Source organism: Anoplophora glabripennis, unplaced genomic scaffold, assembly GCF_000390285.2.
Source record: "Anoplophora glabripennis isolate ALB-LARVAE unplaced genomic scaffold, Agla_2.0 scaffold963, whole genome shotgun sequence".
NCBI classification, from domain to species: Eukaryota; Metazoa; Arthropoda; class Insecta; order Coleoptera; family Cerambycidae; genus Anoplophora; species Anoplophora glabripennis.
In genome coordinates, this window is record NW_019417303.1 from 36,130 (window position 1) to 63,712 (window position 27,583).

At 29.6% G+C, this 27,583-nt stretch overlaps 1 protein-coding gene across 3 annotated transcripts; it reads right to left on the minus strand.

The window, feature by feature from the left end:
• Positions 1-13: 13 nt before the first annotated feature.
• LOC108915089 (tubulin polyglutamylase TTLL4) lies at positions 14-26,922 on the minus strand. Of its 3 annotated transcripts, none has more exons than XM_018721046.1 (13): positions 26,836-26,922; positions 25,411-26,591; positions 22,548-22,678; positions 17,817-18,017; positions 17,497-17,665; positions 13,826-13,934; positions 10,566-10,773; positions 9,747-9,873; positions 7,495-7,711; positions 6,999-7,431; positions 3,296-3,369; positions 392-546; positions 14-179 (listed from the first exon to the last, which is right to left on the minus strand). In XM_018721046.1, exons 2-12 carry the CDS (start codon positions 26,589-26,591, stop codon positions 424-426), a joined length of 2,973 nt encoding a protein of 990 aa, XP_018576562.1. In that variant the 5' UTR covers positions 26,836-26,922; the 3' UTR covers positions 14-179; positions 392-423. The 3 variants fall into 3 exon arrangements, with proteins under 3 accessions (XP_018576562.1, XP_018576561.1, XP_018576563.1); XM_018721045.1 differs by having other exon boundaries at positions 17,802-18,017; XM_018721047.1 differs by lacking the exons at positions 25,411-26,591; positions 26,836-26,922 and adding an exon at positions 22,748-22,820 and having other exon boundaries at positions 17,802-18,017.
• Positions 26,923-27,583: the final 661 nt, after the last annotated feature.

The following is a 27,583-nucleotide window of genomic DNA, read 5'->3' on the forward strand; positions in this document are numbered from 1 at the left end:
AAATGCAAAATCTCTATACTGAAATTTAATAAAATTAAAGTTACATACATTTTAATTTAAATGAAACTTAAAGAAGAATTTTTTTTGTTTGAAATTAAAATAAAGGTATATTTCAGTTGATGGCAGTCAATTTGCTGGTGTTCTTTTTAATTTATAGAGATCCATTGATATTTGTGTACCTGAAAACATAAAAGTTATTGTAACGACCATTAGTATCTGCATCTTTTGCTGTATTATCTGTTGTAGCAAAATAAAAATGAATATTTTAATTAAAAAATTTTCGTTTTTATTGAAATTATATAATTTACTGGTTTCAAATTTTTATAAGACGTTTCATGAGTGCAATAATTCGGAAACTATATTACCAAATAAAAAGAAATAATAATCCTACCTTTTTCGCTCATCACAACATTGGTATCTCGGCTAATTGGTAGTCGATATGTCATTTATGATGGACGCTTTTTGCATGATTTCTTCTAGATGGTGATTCAGACCCTCCTTGGACTGTAGCACATTCATATCCGAAGGGATCATACTCTGCGAATTCTGAAGAAATATTAAAGGTATATATTATACCCAAATAAATAAAAACTACAAATTTATTGTAGATATGAGAAACAAAATGGTCTTAATATGACCAATTCCCAATTAATTGCTTGATAAGTAAATTCATATTGAATAGTTGTATTCTCATGTAAGAATTTTCATACCTGACACAATTTCTAAGAGTAGGTATGGAATAATAGCTACTTTTTCCACTATTTCATTAGAGAGTATTTTCATTATATTATACTCTTAATAACTAAAATTATTCTTATATTACTTTTCCATGAATATAAATGAGTGTATTATTATACTGTCTTATGGATAACACTACAGGGTGTTTTGAAATAATTCATCTGATGAGAGTAATTGACTTATTACTAGATTACTATTATTTTAGATATAATAGAAGCAAGTGCGTGTGGATGGCGGCAAGTTTTGCATGTACTTCCTGATACAAACCATTTTGTATAAGTAAGCACATGATAAAGCTTTCTTCTTTCTTGTACTATTAGTAATAGACCAATCAGACCCTAACAGAGTACTACATTAAAAAAAAAGTTTCCTGTTATTCTGAAGTGTAAATCTGGCGACAATGTAATTCCTCTCATCTCAGATCAACATCGTCAAAATTTGACATCAAACACACGCTCGACAAAAATTATGGAGGGCATACCATTAAAAAAACACCTTGTATAAACTTTTCACAATATTTTCATATTTCTATGTTATATTACCTTGTAGCAATAATATTTCCTAAATCTTTGATTCTAAGTAAAAAAGTAAAAGGGGTAAAATATGTATATAATTTATTTTTATTTTCTTTATTACATAGCCTGATTCGCATGACGCGATTTTACTGACCCATGAGCGTCATTATAACCAAACTCCAATGTATTTTAAGTGATTGTGAATCTAAAATGAAAATGAAAGAGGATGGCATATTTCTGTTTGCAATTTGTGCAATAATTTAAAAAATATATTTGGGCACTGAAGTAACAGCATTGTGTGTACAATGTGAAGTGCATTTGTTTAATTTTTTTTTGTACCATGATAAATCCTAGAAAAATTAGTATGGTTTAGTTTAAAAGTAAAGAGTAAAACTCAAAAGTGACCTTCCTACAGTTACAGTATCCAACCAAGAAACAAAGCATGTCATATCCATCAAGCAAATTTGTGACAGTTAATGATACCATGAAATATCAATATAATTCCTCTCTACTGAGAAATAAATAACATTTAATACTCCCAAAAAGATGTCTATAATTAATTAATTAATTGAAAGTGAAATTAAATAGTGAAAAAAATCTAGTGCATTAATTCTGTTTTAGTAGCGAGTACTTCCGTAAAAATAAAATAAAATGCGTTAATATTAATTCAAAATCCACATTTCCTAAATTATGAATTACCTAATTTAGAGAAACAAAAACGAGAAGCCAAATCTATCTTTCAAGTGTTTTAATTTTAAAAAATGTGATAATTTATAAATAACAAAGAATCCTATTTTGTATAAATTAATAAACAATTAGTAGATTCGTTCCAATAACAATTAGACAAAAAAAAATATGTTCAACTGTCTGTGCTGAGTTTCAGTGAAACGTTTATTTAATTTTAACTAATGCTCAAATCATATGCTAATAAAATAGGTAAAAAGGCTAATTGTTAAGTAATATAGATATTTTTATGTATTTGAATATAAATTTTTTTATTAAAAGGATTGCTTTATATATTTTCATCAATATAAAGAATATCATATCTTTAAAAAGCCACTTTTTGAAGTGCATTAAAAATCTTATAAATCTGCATGTTATGTCTCAGAAAATGATTTGCACTCTCTTAAAAGTAGACACTGTCTTAATATTTGCTGTTTTTTTTTTTTAATATTACTGCTCGTTGGTAGATTTGAGTGGGAAATTAATATTATTAGGTATGTCCTAATAATATTTTTCCAAAACTTTTTTAATCCCAAAATAATGTAAATAATGCCTAACAATCTTAATGTTTAGTAAAATGTTTTCCTTAAAAAATATACTATACATGTTCCAGAAATAAGTATAGTGAAAAGCCTGACAGGAATTAATAATTTTATTAAACAGTATATGGTTATCAGATATATTAAAAAAAAAAATAACAAAAAATGAACTCTAAATTGAACTGACTGAATAACCAAAATTTTTTGTTTTTACATATTCTACCATTCTTTGCAGTAGGTATGTACTTATTTCTGAAACATCCTGTATGTTACTGGAGAACAGCTGTTTCCACACCCCATGCATGCTATTAAAAAAACTGGTGAAAAAAAAATGAAAATGCCTATGTTGAAAATAAAGCGTTTACTCTAAAACACATTCTATTCTAAACAGTCCTATGCCATTAGTAACATTAATTAATTTATTTCTATTGGTTATTTACCTAAACGTAATCACTATCACTCTAATAAAGCCCTAGAACCATCAATGTGGGTATTAATAAAACTATTGACCATCGAGGTTTAGTACAAAAAAATTAGTTATAACACATATACGACCCACAGTTCCAACTTACTGCGACATTGCGAACAAACACTCTGTATGGTAGCCAGCATGAAATTTCTCGCCTTGTGACAATGATTGTTACCATTACAAGAAAACGTTGAAAGTATGTGAGAGAATGATAAAACATTGGTGAGGGAAAATGCCAAAATGTTAAAGTCAATACTGAGCAATTTAAATATTAATTTGAAAAGAAAAAAAAAAAACTGAGTGGTACTCACCTTGTGTAGGGTGCTTGGAGGGGCTACTTTGAGGTGAACTTTTTGTGCACACAATGTTTGCAGAAGCGTAATTCCTACAAAAAATTATATAATGTTAGGTATGTAAAATATTTAATTTAATAACAATATTTTAAAAGAATATTTTGTCTCGATTTGATTTAGATAAAATAATATATTTTCCTCTTATCATAGATTGCACATTGAAGTCGACATATCTCGAAAACAAGTAAATAGAGGGAAAAACTTTATATTACAAAAATTACTCAAAATTTAATGATCTTTCAGATGGACTGCATTTCCACGTTACAGGGATCAAAATTTTTTAGTATAGCCACGCCATCTATACAGAAAGATTTGAACTAACAATTCTAACTACAATTTGAAGCTATTCGAGGAATCTAACGACCCCAATTTCTGAAACTAAAATAAATTTCTTTATTTCGGATATATTGGCAGTGGTAAATGGCACACCCTGTATATATTTTTCTTTTATTCTTGTAATTGTAAATCTCTTATGCTCAATTTAGCCAAATAAATATCGAGAAAAGAATTAAACGATTTCAAAAAAACATGTAAAAAAATTATGCACAAAAGTTTTGGGATAGGAAAATTTTTGTAAAGAAAAATAACAAACGCGAATGAAGACTTGAAAGAGAAAAAAGGATTTTTATATCAAATATAATATTAATTTATTTAGAAATAGTGCATTATGCACTAAGATAGTATGTAAGTTAATTACTTTAAACTGCCTGAAACAGTTTATAGTCATAATCCCTTTTTTTCCTATGGATTTTTGGAGTGAAAAAATTAAATTTCATCACGATTATTGATTTATTGATTTTTTTATAATTTGCGGACATTAAATCGTCGTACACTTATATCACTATTTTGTACAGTAAATTTAAATGCAGAAAAAATGAAAATTAGATATGTCGAACTGAAAAAACGCGGCTTGAAATTTGTCGGACAATACTTTTTGACTGAATTAATTATTTACAATTAATTTTACAAAAAATTACCTGTGGTAATTGATTTTCAATACCCTGTCAGTTTGGCATGTGTCGGCCGGTAGACACGCCAATGTCGGAAGAATTTCTGCCGGACAAATTTAAATCGGCAGTTGTAACAAAATTTCCAGTAACTTAAGCTAAAAAAAAGATGTGGTCTTAACTTTTCAAGACCGCGGGAAATTGCTATGTTTTTGGACTTTTCCGAGTGGAAGAGCGGAGGAACCGAGAAAAGTCGCAGAGGAAAAGTGTGGTAGTCTCGTCAAAACGAAGCTCCTCACGAGTTATAAAGTATGGGGTAATCAACTTTCCAGGGGGGCCTGTACTGTAGACTAAAGAGGATTTCATAAATCTGGTGTTAGAAAACTGAGACTTTCCGATTCCCAGGAATATTTTAATGACTTCAGGACGAATAAGGATTATATACAGGGTGTCCCAGAATAACGTGTACAACGGAAGACCACAGCTTCGTGAACTCAAAATAGGCAGATTTAGGCTAATTCACCTATATCCGAAATCGCTTCGATTGGCTGCTAGATGGCCTCAAAGTTCGTGAAAACTTTTTGAATTTTGTAAATGACTCGAACACGTATTATAATCAATTTTGATTATTTTTGGGGTGTGGACTTTTGCTTTCAATCTACACATTTTGGTGTTATACAGAGTGTTTTTTAAAACCTGCAACTCCTACAAAACTGATGTATGGTGATAATATCCGTTCATAACTTTTTCCTCTTTCGGGCAATAATGACAACTATTTTTCACCTGATAGGTGATACGATTTGGAAGTTTTTGGGCCTTTTGGCCTTTGGCCTTTTGGTAGAATTTTGATTAAATGAACGGTTTGGGTACAAAAAATATTTTTTAAATATCTACATTATTGTGCCACCCATATTATAATAGTTAACAAAGTGTTAGTAGGCACTGATTTTGTAGGTTGACTGTAATTTCACTTTGATCTTTAACTCATTGTACCTGACAATTCTTAGTGAGTGTTTACAACGATGAGATATACCACCTGTTACTTCATTTTTCAATATGGATACACACACATACAACGAATTACAATTACCACATGCCTAATTTTATTCAACAAATTAGAAAAAACAATCAAATACAAAGCATTGATGGCATTATTATTGACCCTGTTATTCTACCCAATAGACTGAATGGCAACTTTTGTTTAGAATTTTTGCAAAACACTTTATCCGAGTTATTGGAAGGTGTGCCATTATTGCTCAGAGCTAACAAGAGGTTTATGCATGATGAAGCTCCACCACATTTCACTGTCAATGTCCGGCAGTATCTGAACCTGAAACCTGAAAGATTCCCTCGTCGATGTATCGGTAAAGGGGATAATGTTCCTGTTAACTGGCCTGTTCGTTCACCAGACGTAACACCTTGCGACTATTATCTTTGGGGTACTTTGAAAACAACAGTATATGCTTCCACATCTAACACTGAAGAAGAGTTGTGGGAGACATCCAAATTAGCCTTTGTTGTAGAAACAACGGTGGTCATTTTGAACAGTTTTTATAATAAGTTGTACTAAATCGAATAACATCAACTTCGTTCCAGCATTCTCCAGAATTTTTTATTGTATTTGATTTTTTTTACTAATTATCTCAATAAAATTAGGCATGTTGTAAAAAATTCCTCTTATGTGTGTGTGTGTATCCATATCGAAGTAACATGTGTTATATTTTATCGTAGTAAACACTTATTAAGAATTGGCAGGTACAAGACTTAAAGATCAAACTGAAATTACAGTCAACCTACAAAATCACTGCCTACTAGCACTGTTAAGTATTGTAATATGGGTGGCAAGATAATGTAGACATTTGAAAAATATTTTTTTTATCCAAACCACTCATTTAATCAAAATTCTATAAGAGGCCCAAAAACTTCCAAATAGTATCACCTATCAAATAAAAAATAGTTAGGAAATAGGAAAAAGTTATGAACGGATATTATCACCATACATCAATTTTGTAGGAGTAGTAAGTTTTGAAAAACACTGTATAACACCAAAATGTGTAGATTGAAGACAAAAATCCACAACCCAAAAATAATCGAAATCGAATAATACGCATTCAAGTTATTTACAAAATTCAAAAGATTTTCACAAACTTTGAGGCCATCTAGCGGCCAAACGAAGCGATTTCGGATATAGGTGAATTAGCTTAAATCTGCCTATTTTGAGTCCACGAATCTGTGGTCTTCCGTTGTACACGTTATTCTGGGACACCCTGTATTACTGCAATGAATACAATTTGGTATACATTCCAAAAAATTTTTCTATAAATACACCGTTCTCATATGAACAACAAACAACATTTTATACAAACCGTGACGACAGTTTTACACAGCTGCAATTGTTGTGTTATTAGATGGTGTTGGATTGAAGTGCTGATTGCCCTGTATATCATATGTCTTCCAGTTTATTTCAGTTATAAAAACTCTAGCAGAAATGTTCTGATAAACCGGCCTATATTGAGAAATGCTTACTTTATTCTTTGCCGGGATAGTGTGTCATTCATATTAATTTGTTCAGAAATACAGAAGCTGTCACAAGTAATACCAGTGTTTCATTTTACTCCTTCATAAAATACTATTCATGATTTTGCAAACATATTTTCGCATATGTTGTAACATGTACTAGGCCATAACAAAAAAAATTTCTTAAAGATACTTACCATCTTCTCTTCTACCAGCGTACTTCGTCTCCCAAGCGTCGAACAGCCTGTTGTAATACCTCGTCTCCATAAAGTTCAGGTACTTGTAAGTGTGTGCACTAGGAAATATCCTTTCAAATTTCCCCCTCACAACGTACTCGTCTTCGGCCCTTACCAAATGTCTAACGTCGTCTCCCGTCAAGTCTCTTAATATGTCGTATAAATAGTCATCGCGGTGTTCAAACTGAGAGAAAGAAATGTGTTTGTGCTTCTCCTTCTTAGTCAAATTTATGGTGTAAAGTTTTGGTTCGAAACACTGCGGGGACTGCTGTACTGTTTGACCTAGCTTTGGTGGGAGATGGAACTGCGCCATGTCGAACAAATTTTTTACTAAGGGACCTTTAACGTGAGCATCTAATGGAGAAGCGCTATGGAGGCTGGGCGATATGTTAACCTACAAAGGTTGGTTTTTGGTAATTTGTTAAAAATCACAACAACTGTGAATGTTTTTATTTACCTCCAACAACCAAGGCTTCAATTTTGAATCTAAGAGTACATCGACTCCGAAAAGTTCGTAACAATTATAATGGTTATTCATATTTTCTTCACATAATTGTGTAATAGGGTCTTCGCAAGCGATTATTGTTTTAATAACTAATTGTTCTAAATTCTTCCACAAGGCTTTGGTATCGACTCCAGTGTCCTCGAGATATTCCATTAATTTGGATACCGTCCTACAAAAATATCATAAGATTAGATTTTCCATAAATTGCCTGTTAATAAAACAGACACATATACAGGATGTTTTAAAATAAATTAGCATTATCACTAATTTTGTTATTAATGAAGATATAAAATCGGTTAAATTACCAAAGAGCTCGTAATTTTTTATATTGATTAATATAGTTAAATAAAAAGTAATCAAAAATCTTAAAGATGTTTTTAAAATAGAACACTTTATATATGTATTATAATATAAGTGTTTGTATGGAACATTTTTCCAGGGCTATAATATTATGTGTTTCATAGATATACATCTAACAGTCATAGTCATTAGAATATGCCACAAGTGTAATATGTTGAGCTGGCACAATCGATCAGCTGGTCTTAGGCACCTATAGACAGCCATCGCGAGCTGTCGACCTTCATCTTTCAGAGTACAATCACCGTACCTTACCTGTAATAAATGAATCATTTATTTGAGAAACCCGATACATCCCATAAACATAATTCTCAGATGATAAGAAAAAATTATCTCCAGTTGCCACTTTTTAAAAGTTTAGTTATTAATAAAATCACGCACGTTCGCTATGGGACCTATAGTGTAGGGGGTTATGTGCATGAAAAGTGTCAGATAATACAACGGCGTGATGTTATTTTCATAGAGCAACGCTCCAGCGTTGGGGTGCTTGATTATCGTGAGTCTCATTGCCTCCCACGATAAGGAAGCACCCCAAACGTGAGAGGCAAGGGGACTCATGGTAATAAAGCACCCCAAAGGGAACAAAAATTACTACGACTACGTCGTTGTTCCTGGGTAACGCTAAAAGTAAAAGTATGAAAACTTCCGCTCTTTTGATTGCCGATGTCACGAGATTTTCATTAAAAAAAAAAATTTACCATGATATGACCTTGAAGGACACCAAGAAGGTCGAGTTTGAGGTTACCACTAATTGCAATTAAACCAAATAACTAAAGTGAGCTTTGTACTATTTTCATCAACTGCGTCTTTCAGAGATATCCAGCCCTCAAATTTAAATAACCTTTGAATGACCTTCAAGGTCAACCCTGATTTATGACCTTAGAGTTTTTGGACGTAAAGTTTTCCGCTCTTTCGATTGCCAACGACAAAAAAGGGGTTTTCCATTTATAAAAAAAATAGAGGTGACCTTGAAATAACCTTCAAGGTCATCGTCAAGGTCAAATCCAAGGTCACCATTGAATTCCTCGCCAAAGTTACTACAAGAATGACCCTGACATTTTTCAAAAATAATTTACCTAGGAAATTATTCAGACGTTTCCAGACTTTTTGGACACCCGGTATATAAGTAAATGGTGCAATGACAAAAGAAAACGAGTTAATTTTTGATGCAAAACTTTTATGAAGTATGAATCTGGTAACCACAAATGTTTATTATATTTCAAATACTAATTCAATAAAGTAGCTCTGTAAATTTTCTACATTTCTTTGTCTTAATTATTCCTTGTATAATTATCCTACAAAAGAATTCTCTTTTTATTATTTATTAGTTGTAAACTGTTGATTTAATGCAATTCTCTTAAAACCACCGAAGAATTTGTTGACCATACTGCAGAAGATATCTTACAGCTTTATGAAATTTCTTGTAAACGATGCTTATTCTCAAAAAATAATAAGAGATGTTTTTGAAACAGCAACTAAATTTATTATCATTTCTCCAGAAAAACACACTGGTGTACTTTTTTACATAGAACTAATCTATTAATTAAAAGAATCATTTTAGATTGTACCAGATTTAATCCAAATCCGTTGATATATTTCATATTTCCAAGACGTAACAAAAAAATTCACTTATAATTTCAACACTCTATCTCAAAAATGACGCCCAGTGAGACGCAAGTTTACAGAGATTACATAATTTGAAGTGAAATCACTCTATAATTTGGTAATTTAATCGATTTTCCATATCCAATAATAACGTAGTTAACAATAACATAATTTTGAAGCACCATATATATGTTTTTGAAAACAATTTTCGATACGAATTTGCTACTATTTCAAACACTTACCATTTGTGGCCCTGGCAGGCATTGGCATCCTCATTGGCAGTATACTGACTGGATAACTTATTTATACTATAATTCGTCAGATGCATGTACCTGTCCTTCAAATCTTTAGCGTCATCACTGTATTTGGCTGAAATAGAAGTGGACATGACTTTTGTAATGATTTACATTTTTGTGCCATACCGAATGATACTTTTCTAAAATAATTTTAACAGGCACTTCAAATAACATATTTTTATTAAAAAATCATTATTTCAATAATAAAGTTACTTTCTACAGTGTGTTGCAAAATTCCATGAATAAACTTCTACAAGTGATTCCGACCAAAAATAAAATTTTAAATGTAGGTACTTTATTTTTGATATATCGGACAATAATGTTTTATTTTTTTTTTAGTTACTCTCATTCATTTTACATTTTTCTAACACATCACTTCAAATTCAGTACAGTCAACTTTTCTGAGGGTCAACAGAATCTACAAACTTCGACGCTGACTCTTGTTACAAGAAAATACAACTTCTCTGTTTTATCCTTACGTTTTCTGACCTTCACAATCTTTTGTCTTTACCAGTTTGAAATACATCTATCAAAATATGATTTAAAGAATGGTCACAAATTTATGTGGTCTGTTGGTTAACTTTAAGTAAAACTGTAATTGTATGATTTCAATTTTGTCGATCTATCAGGAAATGCATAAAATTAATGTGAATGCTTGAACAAAATTAAAATTTAACATGATATAGCTTAAGACTAAAAAAAACATGTTCATATGAAATTGCAACATCCTGTAGACCTAAACCATCAGTTTAATTTTATTCTTACCACTAGCAAATCTGGCTAACCCGTCGGGGTACAGATATATTCGCAATGGATTAAAACTGGTTACTAAAACATACAGCCTCAAGTCGAACTTGCTGCCATTTATGAGGTAGGGATTGGAAATATATTTTTGTACAACTAATGAAGTTTTCTTTGGTAGCTGTGACCATTTGTTTATCACTTTAATGCCAACCCCCCTCGCAGAAGCCGGCTAGAAGAAAAAAAAAGTTACTACTAAAATTTTTCTTAATGTTTCTTACTATTATATTAATGTTTTCTTTATAGACTAGGCGGTATCTGTTTTGGTTTGGGTGAATCGTATATCCACGGAGATTTTTGGCTTTTTGGCTTTCAAATATCACTAGAACTGAAAATTTTTCTATGCGCATAAAAAAAACGTGGGCTTAACTTTTGGCGGCACAATAATGTTAAAAAAATTCGAAAAATGTCATATTTTTCTTCCTATTTAATTATGTATCTTTTCAAGAGTTGATTTTAGGCGAAAATGGAAGAGGAAAAAAATGTTTGCAATTAAATTTTTTACGAAACATGTCTAGTTACAAATCAAATGAATCATGATTACGGTAAAAATCGAAAAAATTGCAAAAATGGGGTTAAAAAACAATACTTTTTAGGAAATTTTTTTGGGGTATTTAAATTGGGTGTAGGACCTTTATACTTGGCTCAAAAAAACTTCATGTTATGTAGAATTATCACACCAAATTTCATCAAAATCGGTTCAATAGATTTTGCATAACAATTTTGCAATCCAGATTTTGAAAAAAAAAACTGCAAATTTTCAAATTTTTGCACAGCAAAAACCAAGGCCCTTAGATACTTGAAAATTTAGTCGCATATAGAAGGGCTCTCAAGCTTTCAAACTTTTTTTGAAAAATCCGAATCCGTCAATTAGGAGAGCTCTGGCGCTTGTTTAAACATTGGTCGAATTTTTGTACTTATAAACAATTAGAATTTTGTGAATATTCAATCAAATCAAATTGTTTAAACAGGTTTTAAAAGTTCTTGGAAAAACACTTCTTTAAAAAAAAAACAGAACGATTGATTAAGTAGTTACGTAGTTATAGCCGTCATTTACACTAAATGTACTGGGACATCCAGGCTAATTTTTCGAAAAATACCTTTGGTATTCCGAGTACTTACAGGTTTAAGATTACAATACTTTTCTTCATTGGCAACCTACTTTAAAACGTGTTTAAAGTTATTTATGCAAGCGAGAAATTCAATAAAATTGTACGGGTGGTGGTGACGGGGGAAGCAGAGAGCGCAGCCGCTTCGGCCTGCTCGAAATTAAATCGGCTATAATTACGTAACTAATTGATCAATCGTTTTTTTTAAAAGAAGTGCCTTTCCAAGAACTTTTAAAACCTGCTTTAAAAAATTTGATTTGATTGAATATTCACAAAGTTCTAATTGTTTATAAGTACAAAAATTCGACCAATGTTTAAACAAGCGCCAGAGCTCTCCTAATTGACGGATTGGAATTTTTCAAAAAAAGTTTGAAAGCTTGAGAGCCCTTCTGTACATGATTAAATTTTCAAGTATCTAAGGGCCTTGGTTTTTTCTGTGCAAAAATTTGAAAATTTGCAATTTTTTTTTTCAAAATCTGGATTGCAAAATTATTATGCAAAATCTATCGAACCGATTTTGATGAAATTTCGTGTGATAATTCTACATAACATGAAGTTTTTTGAGCCAAGTATAAAGGTCCTATACCCAATTTAAATACCCCAAAAAAATTCCCTAAAAAGTATTGTTTTTTTAACCCCATTTTTGCGATTTTTTCGATTTTTACCATAATAACCATGATTCATTTGATTTGTAACTAGATATGTTTTGTAAAAAATTTAATTGCAAACATTTTTTTCCTCTTCCATTTTCGCCTAAAATCAACTCTTGAAAAGATACATTATTAAATAGGAAGAAAAATTACATTTTTCGAATTTTTTTAACATATTGTGCCGCCAAAAGTTAAGCCCACGTTTTTTTTATGCGCATAGAAAAATTTTCATTTCTAGTGATATTTGAAAGCCAAAAAGCCAAAAATCTCCGTGGATATACGATTCATCCAAATATGTCTTTTTGAAACAGACGGACTATTATTATTTATTTACTTATTAGTTACAATCAAGAGCTACGCATTTAATAGTACCAAAACGAACTGACGAGCGACCGAGTTCCCAAGCAAGTCAATTCTTTACCAAACTTCAAATACAATTATCTCGAAGCATACTATTCAAAGACGGTTGCTTCCAAAATTTGACACATTATTTTCAAATAGGTTTTCTACTTCGAAATGTAGGATTTTCTTGTTCACTTAATTATTTCTTCGCACTATGCCTGGTTTTTCTCGAAAACGGGCAAATTTTAGCACTTCTTACAAGAGAACCTTTTTTGTTTAGAATAAAAATTGCCATAATAGCAAGTGATAAAGTGGGCAAAAAGATAAACCTAAAAAATGTTAAGACCTAAAATGTTCCCGCGGAGTACTGCACTGAATGCCCTGTATGATATTACTAAAAATTAATAACTGCAGAGCATTTAGCATCCCCAGAAACCCCACATAACAAAATTTTAGTTCATTTGCTCGAATTTTATGGAAAATAGGACAGAAACTAGATTCTAAAAAATTATTTTCAACACCCTGTATCTTGAAAACTGAAAAAGATACACCCATGGTTTATAGGAACAAATTGTAATATTTTTTGAAATTCTATCAGGCCCTGAATTTCTGCTAGTGTTTTCCGGAACACCCTGTATATTAATAAAACATGTACGTTTACTTTCAAGATAAAATCGAAGAGATAATGTATGAAATAATAATTCTTAAAATTTATCTATTTTTTCCGCAGTCTACTCGGATGTTCTGCGTTAATATAATTCAAACAAATTCAAAAATATTTATCCTGGAAAAAGTGCTCCAATATTTATTAGTATGTAGTTTCGACCAAAATTTTGCAGGTAAATGCGAATATCCAGTGAAGCATTTTAATATTAACGATATATATAAAAAAATCTAACTTTTATTTTTATTGTCCCTGAGCACCTCTATTTTTAAATCACTTTTTGTTTTCACCAGGCAAGCCATACTTAAAATAAAATGTCTGATTAATGAGACACCACACGAACCTGTAATGAGTTCTCAGTAACAATTCTCAAAAGTTTTTTTTTAAATGTTCTTAAAATATTCTTTGAAAATTGATAAAGCAGCCAATAATAACACAAATTAATAAAAAAATACTTACAGGTTTAATTATCCACATCTCACCACCATTTCCATTCTTGAATTCCCAATTCTGTTTTAACAATTTCAACTCCTGAGGTAGAACATATGTATGAGGTAAAAAACCAAACCTGAATTTTAAAGAAACAACTAATTACCTTTTATACAATACAGGATGTAACATTGTGTCCAAAATTTTTCGTCCAAATGTAAGAATAAGAGTAAGAATATTTTCTTTTGTGGTCTTAAATTGTTTCCGATGTTTTTGAGATGGATGATATATCAAAAAATAAGGATATGATTTCTTTCCAAATGGATATATACAGGGTGTTTATTAAACATATGGCATAAATTCAAAAAATATTCCCTGGAATATTCTAAGAATATTTTGTCCTATGATTTTTGAAACGCCGCTTTATTCCGAAGATACAAGACAAGAAAATTTTTCGAGTAAACCAGTTTTGATATTTTTGAAATTATTAATGTAGTCGAAATAAAAGTATGGCGAATTACATTGGGTTTACCGAGTATACATTTTTTTCGGAAAATATTTTATTTAAAAAAGTATATTTATTCTTCGACATAATATTTGTCTGAAAGTATCATGAACAATTCAGTACCACCCTGTATAAACATTTACAATTGAAGCCTCCATTTTTAGGATACGTGTTAAATTGAAAAAAATGTCTAACCTGTTTTCTAAACAAATAATGTAGATATTGAAATAAAATTTTGTTTTACTTTAGATTCATTTTCATGTTGTCTAGAAAAAAAGTGGGAAATATGCGGGTACAGCAATTAAGTATAGTCAGTCATTGCATAAAGAGATTACAATGTGTGTAATAAAGAACCTTAAAAAGTTTCGAAAAGTGTTTAAGTTTGATCTCTTGGACATGCCGGATTTTTTTATATTAGTTCACATATTTAAATATGGCCTTATTTAAAATTATTAATTATAAAATCTCTTGTGAAAAATTCTACTCGAAAATTGACTAAATTGTACGTCAAAATTTGGAGATGAGCATCCTGTAGGGGCGTGTCGTAGAACGAGTTGCTATTGATGCGACGTCATCAGTAAGCAAACTGGCCGCTTCACATTAGAAAACGATGTCGGTCCTATTACTTCTTATTCTTAAAAACATTTATTATTTTTAATTTACATATGATACGATAATGATACTGATGTGCTGTTATATTTATTAACTGGTTTCCATTCTATTATGTAGGTATACCTAAATATGCACTTATGTAGCAAAATAATTAAGTTTGTGTAGGTATAATATTTAATTTTTATGACGGTTAGTTCCAAGTTAGCATTCCTCGGGTAGCATAATATTATTTACTACCTAAATAATATTTTGAATCTAAATTTGTTATTTTAAATAATCATAATTAGTTTTTACTTTTTTAAAAATTCTTAAGAATATTTGTAACATGACCGAATAAGGTTATGCTAAAGCCCAATCAGACAATTTACCGAATTCCATGATGATTGCGGAGTTTTTTCGAAAAGCATTTTATTTTATTCGGCAGAAATAAGGGGAATAAAAGCAAACAGGTTTGAAAATGTGATTTATAGATATCTACATAAATTTATTTTAAAATACATTTTTTTCTGGCATTTTTACTGATGTTTTTTCACACATCGGTACAATGCACCAGTAATAGTATTTTAGACTAGGCGGTATCTGTTTTGGCTTGGGTGAATCGTATATCCATTTGGCTTTTTGGCTTTCAAATATCACTAGAAATGAAAATTTTTCTATGCTCTCCTAATTGACGGATTCAAATTTTTCAAAAAGCGTTTGAAAGCTTGAGAGCCCTTCTATAAGTGATTAAATTTTCAAGTATCTAAGGGCCTTGGTTTTTGCTGTGCAAAATTTTGAATTTTTCAAAATCTGGATTGCAAAATTATTATGCAAAATCTATCTAACCTATTTTGACGAAATTTGATGTGATGATTCTACATAACATGAAGTTTTCTTGAGCCAAGTATGAAAGTCCCAACCAAATTTAAAGACCTCAAAAAAATTCCCTAAAAAGTAATGTAATACATAATTAAATAGGAAGAAAAATATGACATTTTTCGAATTTTTTTAACATATTGTGCCGCCAAAAGTTAAGCCCACGTTTTTTTTAGGCGCATATAAAAATTTTCATTTCTAGTGAATTTGAAAGCCAAAAAGCTAAAAATCTCCGTGGATATACGATTTACCCAAATATGGACTTTTTGAAATAGATGCTGTCTGGACTATTTATATGGTTTAGAGGGATTTGCAATAGTTATTATAAGTTTAACTTCACAAATTTACAGTATATATAAGGTATCGTACTGTTTATTGACACCACTCCACACATTTAATAACCAAAGCAGTCAGCTGCACTGTTGAAACGTGTCCATTGTATTTGTCGCGCTTGCCATTTACTTACCAATGACGTCAACGTGTCGACATCCCAGTCCATGGCGTTTGCGCGCGAAGCGAACCGATTAAAACTTTAATATCTAATAACTTTTTAAAAATAAATTAATATTAACAAAACTTTTACACATTGTAGTATTCAGTGTAGATACAAAAACTATTAAAATATTTTATTCTGCAAGAGGCCTATTGTACCCGCTACTTCGAACTGCCTGCATTGTTTCATTTTTACAAATAAAATAAATAAATATGAAAAAATTAAGTCTCAGCCAAATATATTCTTATCTTTCTCAAAAATGATGGCACATCGCCGGAAATATTTTTAATGTTAATTTTATGAATATAATTTAGCAATTTGTAAAGGTGATACATTTATCTAAATTAGGGAAAAAATATAAAAAAGAATAAAATGTTTCTATAAAGATATTTAGATATCTCGTTTTTGAAAAATTGTTGAATACCTTACATCTCAGGAACCGCTTTAAGAGCAAACATTTATATAAGAAAGTATTCTTAAATTTGGACAAGAAACATGTTCCTTCATTTTTGACATGTGTTGCATCTCCTGTATGCAATACACACTCTTTAATGTTACATCCTGTATTTTCAGTGCCTATTTTTAAAGACATCAACACAGTACTAAATTTTATTTACAGAGTAAAAAACATCTTAACTTGGATGCTAAAAACCATTACTACCAATTTATGTTCATGTAAAATTTAAGCGATCAAACGGATATGCAGATGCCAAAATTACCTCAGAAATAACACTTTTGGCACAAAATAATCATGATAAACATGTCATTTAAAAATAATGAAATGACAATATTTGGCTCTAGATCACGGTCAAAAATTATTTTTAGAAATCCTGTTTACACAATACGACTAATTATTCAAAATGATTAGCTTCAGATTATTTGAATATTCCGCGTTTAAAAAACATTATATCATTCAACTTAAAAACAACTAAATAAAGATTAAAGAACAAATTTTTGTGAAGCTTTTAATGATCTGTCATAAAAATGATAATTGTAAACGAAATTCACTGCCCGTACTCGAAATTACAACCTTGAGCGTAAAAAATGTCGGTGCATTTGTGTAGATAATCAAGAACTAAAGCTGCATAGCAAATTTAAGTGAGAACGCTTCACATTTTCTTTTAATTTACCTTATATCTTGAAAATCAAAGCATTGATGCTAAATTGCAGATTTCAAAACATAAAATAATTAAATTATTATATACACTAAAAAAAGTTACTCAAAATTTTACTTACTCTTTGTGACCAAATTTATTTATCATCTTTTGGAAGTTTCTCCACAGCCTATCCTTTCTTCCTAACTGAAAAGTACCAGGAAAGTGATTTAGTTTTTGGGTTTCCTTCAAAGTTTTGAACATGGGGGATTTCATGTGTTTCCCCCACGTACCAAGCCATTGGTTAGATTCTAAAAAATGTATGTTTAGAAAATAAATTATAATCTTTATTTATTGTAAAAAATATATAAAATTATTGAATTATTGATGTCACAGGAGATTATTTGGAAAAATTGGAGATAGGAAAGGATATGGGGCGGGGTTTACCTCTAGTAAACTCACTTCTAACCAGTGTGAACCCTGAATTTGTTAAGGTTTTTCTAACTACTACCGGAGTAATGGTGCTAAGTTTCCATTTGAAAAACTTCCTTCCATTCGGAACTTTGAATTCTATCTCAGAGTCGTGCGTATTGAAGTGGATGTACGGTGGAATGTTTGGAAATAAACTAGGTCTAATTGGCCAACTTAAGGAATCACCAGAACCTGTGAATAATCCAAAAATTTTAGAGGATGATTTGTGGAGTGAACTGATAAACATAACCATATAACATCTTTCAGGTTTTATTAAAATCACATATTTGCTCATATGAATCACTGTTTATATTTAAAAGATTATTTCTCTTTTCCCTAAATTGATATTATTCAAGAACAGAATGTTATGAAAAATTTAAATGAAAATTTAAATAGGAACACATATTTAATTAAGAAAGAATTTCTAAAATTAATGTACAGAGTGTTCCAGGAGGAAGGAAACAGTACATTTTTCGTACCGAGGTATATATAATCTTTTTTGCTTATTTTTACTTAACAAATGACCTGTTAAAGTTTTTTTTTATCATGTACAGAGTTATTCATAATATTTACAATTAACAAATAATGTTTTTATATTTTTTTGAAAATGTTTTCAATTAAAAAAATTATTCAGCCACAAACCTGGGAGATTTCTAACCTGTTAACTTTTATGACAGGATAATTGAATTGTTTGCAATATTCCGAATTCCTTGACACGTTTCAAAGCAAGATTAAATATTTGTTTATTAACTAAATGCTGCCATTTTTGAGATCTAGGATGTAGGACACCAAAGCTCTGTGTTGCTCGAGTCAAAGCAGCTGATTTTATAAATCAGGTTGTTTTGACAGTTGACAATTTTGAAGCAATAACAGAAATATTGGTGTTAAAACAAACAGTTGCTAAGTTATGATTATTACTGCTCAACTTCCAAATTCAAGAAATCAGTGATTTCTATAGCAAACGAGGTACAAACAAAAAATTCAGATCATTTACAGCATTTTTGTGTTTTTACCGCTCAGATCTGCTTCTAACAATGCTAATCAACAGACTTCAGTTATGGGGATATTTATGTAATTTATTAAGAATGACATTATGGGTATACAGGGTGTTTTCACTTTAAATTTGGAAAACGCAGGAATGTATTCCCTATCAAAAATTAAGTGTAGTTTGCTCCATCAAAATTTTTTATGAAAGCCTTTGTTTTGAAGCTTTAAAAAAATAAACACTTTTTGACATATCTCGGCTATCCACGAGTAGATTTGATTTAAACTTGGTACACATTATACGTATTGGGGGTTCTCATAATTGACAGAATATTAGTCCTATCGCATTAGCGTAATTTTTTTTTCATGCATTGAAATCTTAATAGTCCAAGAATCTCATGAACGCTGCGTATTATCGAAAAATACCAAGAGACCTTTTAGATTGCTTTTGTATGGTAGTATTTAAATTTACTTTACATTCTTCGAAAAAGTCAATGGCGTACTTTTTTTTGAAAAAGGGGCCACGCATCCCCCCTTTGCACGCCACTGGCTAATGCGATAGGACTAATATTCTGTTAATTATGAGAACCCCCAATAAGCATAATGTGTACCAAGTTTAAATCAAATCTACTAGTGGATAGCCGAGATATGTCAAAAAGTGTTTATTTTTTTTAAGCTTCAACGCCCTGTATCTCCAAAACAAAGGCTTTCATAAAAAAAAATTATAGACCAAACTACACTTAATTTTTTATAGGGAATACATTCCTGCATTTTCCAAATTTAAAGTGAAAACACCCTGTATAAAATAAATAAAACAAACATATCAAAAACAAGATGAGTATCAACAAGATGTTTTTTGGAATCATGTTTTTTTCTACTTTTAGTCTTTTAAGACAGGATTATCAATAAAATAGGTAGTGTTTAATTTTAGTAGAATAAATAGACCCATAAACTTCGTGAGTACCTACGTAGTTAAGATTACAAGTTAGAAATTAATATAATTTCCAAAAATATAATTTGTAAATTTTAACTACCACTTGTTAGTTTTCCTTTATTTTTTAAAAGGTTATAAAGGGTCTAGCCGGATAAGCATGGTGATATGACCCCCATGGTCTCTAAATGATAGATTATAAAAAATATATATATTTCTTCATTAATGAGGTTAAAAATAGTTTAATTTCTTTTTAATTTCAACAACTTATAATTCTTTACTAATTATACATGAGTTTATGAGGCAATGCTGTATCTTCTTCAGAATTTATTTACACATCCATGATAGTTCCCGCGTTATAAAATTTCAAGTTTTATGATCAACCCTGTATCTCAAGTAAATAAGTTAATGAGAAAAGAATTTTTGTTTTCAAGTCCTTGAGTTAATAATTATGAAGTGAGTAAAGCTGTGTATTTTTAATTACTCCTACCTTCATAACTAAAATAGAAACACTTGAAAATTTCAACATGTGCGTAACAGGATACATCCCTTGATACAAATATTATATATAACTTCGGATTTTTGGGATAACCTACTTTAAACACCACAACATGAACTTGAAAATCTATTTTTACATTAATATTCATTCTGTTAGTGCTCTTGTGCGAAATGGACCCTAGTGGGGAAGTGAAGCGAAGCAAAAACAAGACGGCGTAAATTATTGAGTGACAGAATATATGTGTCAAGGTTCAAGAGACTCACGTTAAATGTAATCATTAATATTGTCATAATCTATGTATGTACAAGTAAATAAATCTCATTAAAAACAAATACAGTCCACAATCGAAGCAACACATTCCTATGTCTGAAGGGATTTATTACACTTCTAAGTAATGAATAAATATTATTTCTCTTATTTAAATAATCAGCGGACGAATAATATATTTTAAAAATATAAATTTCTTTAAAAAACATATTCTATTACTAACTCTTATATTATTACTCTACTGTATTAAGCTAATTCAAATAAATGTGTTTATTTATTAATTATATTTGGACATATAATTTGCAGTTTTTATTTTGGATAATTATTTATTACCAACTGTTTACTAGGTATTGTTGGTGTAATTCAATGCTAGTGGGGGCATGCAATCCATATAGTGTTGTTTCCCGCAATATCAGAAATTAGGAATCTTGTCTTTTGTGTACATAGATTTCTAATATCGAAAAACATTGTTTGACCTCATTTGATAAGGTTTTTTAGGAAAAAAAAATGGTGAATTTATTTGAATTAGTTTAATACCCTTACAATAATAAGAATAATTACTATTTTTATACATATATATATATATTTATATGATAATTTAAAAACTGGAGTTATAGTTATTAAATTGTTTAGGTTTTTCAAATTCTACTTTAAAAATTATTATTACTATAAAAACTCTACATAATATGTTCACTACTTGCCTAATATTATACTTACAATTAATATCAAGAGTAAATTGGAAATAAAAATAATTGTTTACCAAAATATTTATAAATTTGTAAATGTAATTTTGTAACGACGATTTTACAATATTTTATTGATAAAACTTATATAAAAAAAATCGATCTTAAAAGAAATTATAATTCGATTTGCAATAAAACCATTTATTTGAATTGCCATCAATTACTAAGTGAAGTTTAGTGACAAGCAAACATATTTATGAGCAGTAAGTTTTTTTTATCATGATATATTTGCTGCGGATGTAAATATGTCAACAATTTTATTTAATGTAGCATAATGGGTCATATTTTATCTAATGGTGGAACACTTTCAATTTTCTAAATATATTTCGCGGAACACAACTGGTCACTATTTATCATCGGTGTGAAAAATTGCGACAGATGAAAGATATTTATGGTTTTATTGGCACCTTGCATCATTTAAAAAAAGTAATATCCAGGATTTAATATAATAATACATACAAAATTAAGAGAATTTAAGAATGTTTTGTTACATAAGCATTTGCTTTCAAAGCCCTTGCGTTTGAGGAAAATTTTAAACATTGTTTTTTTAACGAATTATGTGATGGAAAATGTTAACAAATTTCAAAAATTTTCGTGAAAGAACAGATATCCTTGCACAAAGTATTTTCACTTTTTTTGTTAAATAATTGAAATTTTTTAACAGAAATCAGTTTTATATTAAAAATACTATGGTGACAAATAAAATTATTAATTACGAGAAATCATTAATACATAAAAAAATTGCACTAAAAAAAAATATTTGAAAAAAACCCTAAAATAAAAAGTGTATATATTTTTCCTATTTTTGTAAAAGCAATTGGTTCGATAATTTAAAAAAAGTGGCATCCCTACACTAGAATACCAAATTTAATTTAATTTAAGGGAGTATTTAGAAGTTATTTGAAAAACATAATTTTTTGGCAACTTTGATACTCTGTAGCAGCTAAACAAAATAGTAGATACAGGTAAGTTTAGTTATAGTTTTTTTGCAATTATTTAAATGATTTAACAAGAAATGTTCAAAATATAAGAATACAATGACTTCATAAAGATATTTAGGGATATATGTACATGTATTTTTAAACTTTAACACCCTGTATCCCAAAATCAAGGTTCTAAGGGCAAATTTTTATATAAGAAATTAATCTTAAATTTGGATAAGGAATATACTTCTTTATTTTTGATGTGCCATTGTAATAGTAATCTATTTCCCATCTCTAAGATGACAGATCCAAGTGTTTACTTCTAAATATTACTTATTTTTTTAAATTTTGTTAAAATTCAAGTTAAAAACTTACCTGAATCACGTGGAAGAGGAGCACTAACACCAGAAGGTTCTCTATTACTTTCATCAGTTAAAGATTCACTTATACTATTAAGTTCTTCATCCACAGTAACTTCATTTTCACTATCCGTACCACTATAATCACTAAAATATGGAAAAAATCTTTTTATTATGTCGAGCTGAGAACACCAATGTTATATTAATAATAATTACTTTTCAGTTTCTATTATATCTAACTTCATTGTCTTCTGTTAATATTACAAACTCATAACACTTAAAACTTAAAAATAATTTGTTTGTTTAAAGTAAGAAACGTGTTGCCTCATGTGCGGCGTTTCAACATGCTGGCAGCCAAATATAAAATGAAACACCTAAGTTTTTGATTGTTTAATCACCCGTAAGGATATCCTAATTTTAAATGTTTCTCAAAACTATGTTAAATTCTTGCCAAAGCATGCTGGATACTTGCAAAATGACTAAATGTTCCCAAAATAAAAAGATATAAATCACATTTTTTATCAATTCTCTACAGCTGATTTGGTAAGTTGACACAAACTGCTTCCAGCTCTAACTAGAAGCGTATAAAGGACCAACAAAAAGTAATTTTAGCACAAGGGCAACTACCTAACATTTTTAACAGTATTAATAAAATAGTTTACTATACAAAATTTTACTTTTATAACTACCTATATGTAGAGCTAGCATTTTCTTTTTTAAACTATTGTATCGTTCATCATATCAATCATATTCATAAAGAATTCAATAACAAAAAAAATATGTTTTAATTACTACTTGACAAAAAATATGATCTGGGTATAGTCGTACAAAAATTAAGCAAACATTTTTTACTAATATTAATAATTTAATACACCTGCCAGTGGTATCATCCCGACAATGATGCATGAGATCCATACCGTTTTTTAGGGAACAATTTCTATGTTCACATAAAGAACTTTCACGAAAAATATTCGCACAAAATTTGTGAAAACGAAGATTAAAATAGCTGTTGCCGACAATGAGATCTCGAAAAGTATTGCATATATGATGAAGATATCTTTCCGTAATTAAGTGAAAAATACAATTAAGCTTTTCTTATATTTCACAAAATTTAATTGTCTGTGCAATTAATTATACCTATTTGAATTTTAATCTGATACATTTAGTTTTCAAACTTTACAACATAACTATTAAGTATGTAAAAATTAAAAATTTTACAAAAATAAAAAGATGGCTGTTTGCATCTATCAGTTAATTATAAAAAAAAATATATATTGCAAATATAATGCAACCCTTCTCACGTTCGGCAATGCCTAATTTAATTTTTAATTTTGCAAATTTCTTCCGAATTATTTTCATCGTGATCTCTATGTGGGCTTAGAAATCAATCCTTAGAAAATGGTATAGGTCTTTATTATCAAAATATAACTACTTTAATTTTCACCGACTAGCATTGCATATCGCACATAATTAATGACTTAAAATACAGGGTGTCCTGTTTGAGATCTATTAGTATCCCACTGTTCTATTAACCATTTTTGAAAGAAATAAAATATAAAACTCCCACTTCGATTATGAAAAATATTTTTAATTATTCAGAATGTTTAGTTTGGCCTGGACATTACTTAACTTTGATTATATATTACTAAATTTTTAATTTTCTCTATTTATTTTTATAAAATTTAATAATTAATTTAACAGTCTTTGAAATATGTGTAGATGAGAGGGTTTACTTTGAGAAAACTGAAATTTGCGATGTAGCTGTGATCTACACAATTTTCAAAAACAGACAGAACAATATCTGGAAAATAAAATCTGTGATGTGACATAGGTCATACTGAAATTAAACAAGGAATCTAACAATTAAAAAATCATGGTTAGACAGTGCTCAGACCGAACTAAATATCATATTTTCTGTTTTACATTGACAATTTATTGATCAATTAATTGATGAAGTCACTTCATCAAGAAATTGGACAAGTGTAATGCACCAAATCTGCTGTCAAATAACTTCATGAATTTATTCATCAAGTTTTTGACGAATTAGAGCATGTTCTAATTTTCGTCAATTTCTTCGTGAAGTTCGGAAGTACTAACCCAACAGATTTCCAACCTCAGATCAGTAATGAGGTCATGTTATTGGAATATGTAAATAATTGTGTGGCGTCGTACTAGTTTTGCATTGTTTTTACTGATTTGTTACTTACAAAAACTAATATTTATATAATATGTGTCAGAACGGTACCGCTGTTGTACAATTATGGGTGGAAAGGTGACATTTTTTAAATTTATTTGCTTCTTTGATTCATTGGTAGAACTGATTCATACGTCAAAAAACTTGTCAAAGTCTGTAGCAGTGTGTTTACCAAAAAATTCGTAAATTAATTCATGAAGAACTTCCGTCAATTTATTCATGAATAAATTGTCAATGTAAAACAGCTATAAGACACCCGTAAAAATGAATCTTATAGACTTCATCCTATTTACATGTATATTTTTTAAACATAATGAATAAATTATTTTGAGATATCCTGAATTTTATAAAATTTTGCTACAAATAAAATATTTTTAAAATGATTTAGTATGTGCATTTGCAATATAAATAGAATGAATGAATAATGAATGACATATAAAATCTCTTCCAAAAACATGTTTTCATTTAATTTTAAACACAACAGGATCCCACGTATTCTAGAGTTCACCACCCATACTATTTTAAAAAGGATTTCAGTACACATTCTATTCGAAATTTGAGAATAAAAGTGTCTGGCACGCCTTACAGCACTACCTACTTTTATATTATTCTTTACAAATTTTTTAAACTAAAATATAGAATATAGGAAATCCTACATTGAGTATTTGGTTTTGATATAACTCACCTTTCATTAAAATCAGAACTAGAAGTAACACTGTTCGGAGGTTTATGTTTGACTTTTTTTACTTTTGAGGATTTAGTTCGGGTTTTAAGGGCAACTCTAGACCTAATGTTTTTTACTAATGGAGGGGATATGACTTTTCTTTCCTTTTTTGTTTTCAATTTAATGTCTGTTGAGCTCGAAACCACTTCATCTGGCATCTCATCTGCTTTTAAATTGTATAATTTTTCTATAATTATGGGCGACTTATCACGAACTGTACAAGTTCTATTTTTGAGCAGTTTCAACTTTTCCCTTAAATATTCCACTTCTTTACTATAACGTTCGTGCAAATTTACTGAATCATTTCTTCTATCAAAATAAGTACCTGTGTCATAACATACTGGCCTATGATCTGATAAATCATGTAATTTTAAATCAATTAATGTGCAACATTCTCGACAATTTTTTGATGTTTCATCATTCCTTATATTTGCATTTCTATAATCAATATGATTGTCTTTCAATAAATCGTTATGACTGAAACTTAAAGGCTCATTAAAATTTTTAATATATCCTTTTGATGAAGAATATCCATTTTTTAGTGGACTTTTTGCATCAATTTTCTTTCCGTTCTTTATATAATCTAATTTACTTGCACTTATTATATTATAAGTGTCTACCTTTGATTTCTCTTGCATACTTCCTAAATTTTCTAACTTATTATCGAAATCTACAAATTTTAATGTTCGTTCATAAGATGTGGCACTTTTAAGACAGTCCACAAAATCATTTGTCTCATTTGACATTTTTGGAAGATTTGTCAAAATAGATATTTGACAATTATTTGATATATAGGAAGTAGGCAACTCACATAAGTTTGATCTAACTCTACAGCATTCATATCGTATATCTTTTTCTTGCCATTGATCTTTAGTTTCGTATTCAAATTCCATATTTTCGTATTCCTGACTACGGTTGTACTTTTTAGAAAACGTCTTCATTTCTTTACACCTCCTTCTACAAGGTTCATTGGTTTCACTTCTAGAACGTCTTCTGGGTGAATTCTTTTCACAAGTAGAACACCACGAAGAATAAGAATATTTACAATATTTCTCTTCATTCTTAGGACTCCGAAAATGACTTAGACTGCAGTCTCCCATTTTTATTACCTCTCTTGGTCCACAATAATGCCTATTTGGCATCTACAAAAAAATTAAAAGTTTATTACATTTATATTGTATTTATTTAACAATACACTCAATACAGAAAAATCGTTTAAATGAGTACGGTACGTAGATATGTACTTAAATTTTCTTAAAATGTTCAAAATGGTGTACAAGATGAAAACAATAAGCGCAATAAATCTTTATTTTTCTCAATTAAATGCAAAAAAATATATCCAAATGCATTATTACTCAATGTTAAATATATAGTTTAAATACATACCTTTGCGAAATAAATCAATATCACAAAATAACCATGTTTATTGGAAAATAGTTTTCTTAACGAAATAAAATCAACACCACCGTACCATCTTTTACCGCGTGTAGAAAATATGGAACTATCACAGACAACAAACTTTTAGTGTTGTCTCTCTTTAGCACTTAACAGTCAAAGTCACGTAGCTCTGAGTTTAACCCATTGATATTAAAAATGGAGAAATGGAAGATGGAAGTATTTCTTTATTGAATTTTCAGTTTTCATAAAAATATATTTTTTTGGAGATAAACGTTACTATAAACAAACTATTAAAGAAGTAGTATAAATATTACAATTATAATTTTTTAATAGTTTTAATTAGCGAATGCAAATAGGTATTAAATTTGTAGCTAATAATTATTAATACAAAATCAAAACTTAATTCTTTACTAATGATAATGAACTAGTTTCCTAAGACTCAACGGTAGGATTATTAATATAATGGATAAAATGAATTAAATCATTTACAAATGATTCGAAATTTAAATATATGCCCCGTATTGTGCTTTGTGAATTTGTCCATTCGGTTTGGTAAGTTCTTCGAGCATATACTACATGGAGTAAGCACCGCGTGCTAACAAGTAGTGTGGACTCCGTAGAAAGAAAGAATAATGGTTTGGGTACTCGCGCTCTCTCTCTAATCGTTGAGGAAGAGTGGGGAGGTTAGCAAATCGACACTTTAGTACGAAAACATGCTATCTCAGATTTCGGTTGG

Coding starts and splice junctions, on each gene's coding strand:
- LOC108915089 (XM_018721045.1), bottom strand. CDS start 26,591: ATGCCAAATAGGCATTATTGTGGACCAAGAGAGGTAATAAAAATGGGA. Junction 17,666..17,801: donor TAGAAGTGAGTTTACTAGAG/GTAAACCCCGCC, acceptor TACATTTTTTAG/AATCTAACCAATGGCTTGGT. Junction 10,774..13,825: donor AGATGTGGATAATTAAACCT/GTAAGTATTTTT, acceptor TTTTTCTTCTAG/CCGGCTTCTGCGAGGGGGGT.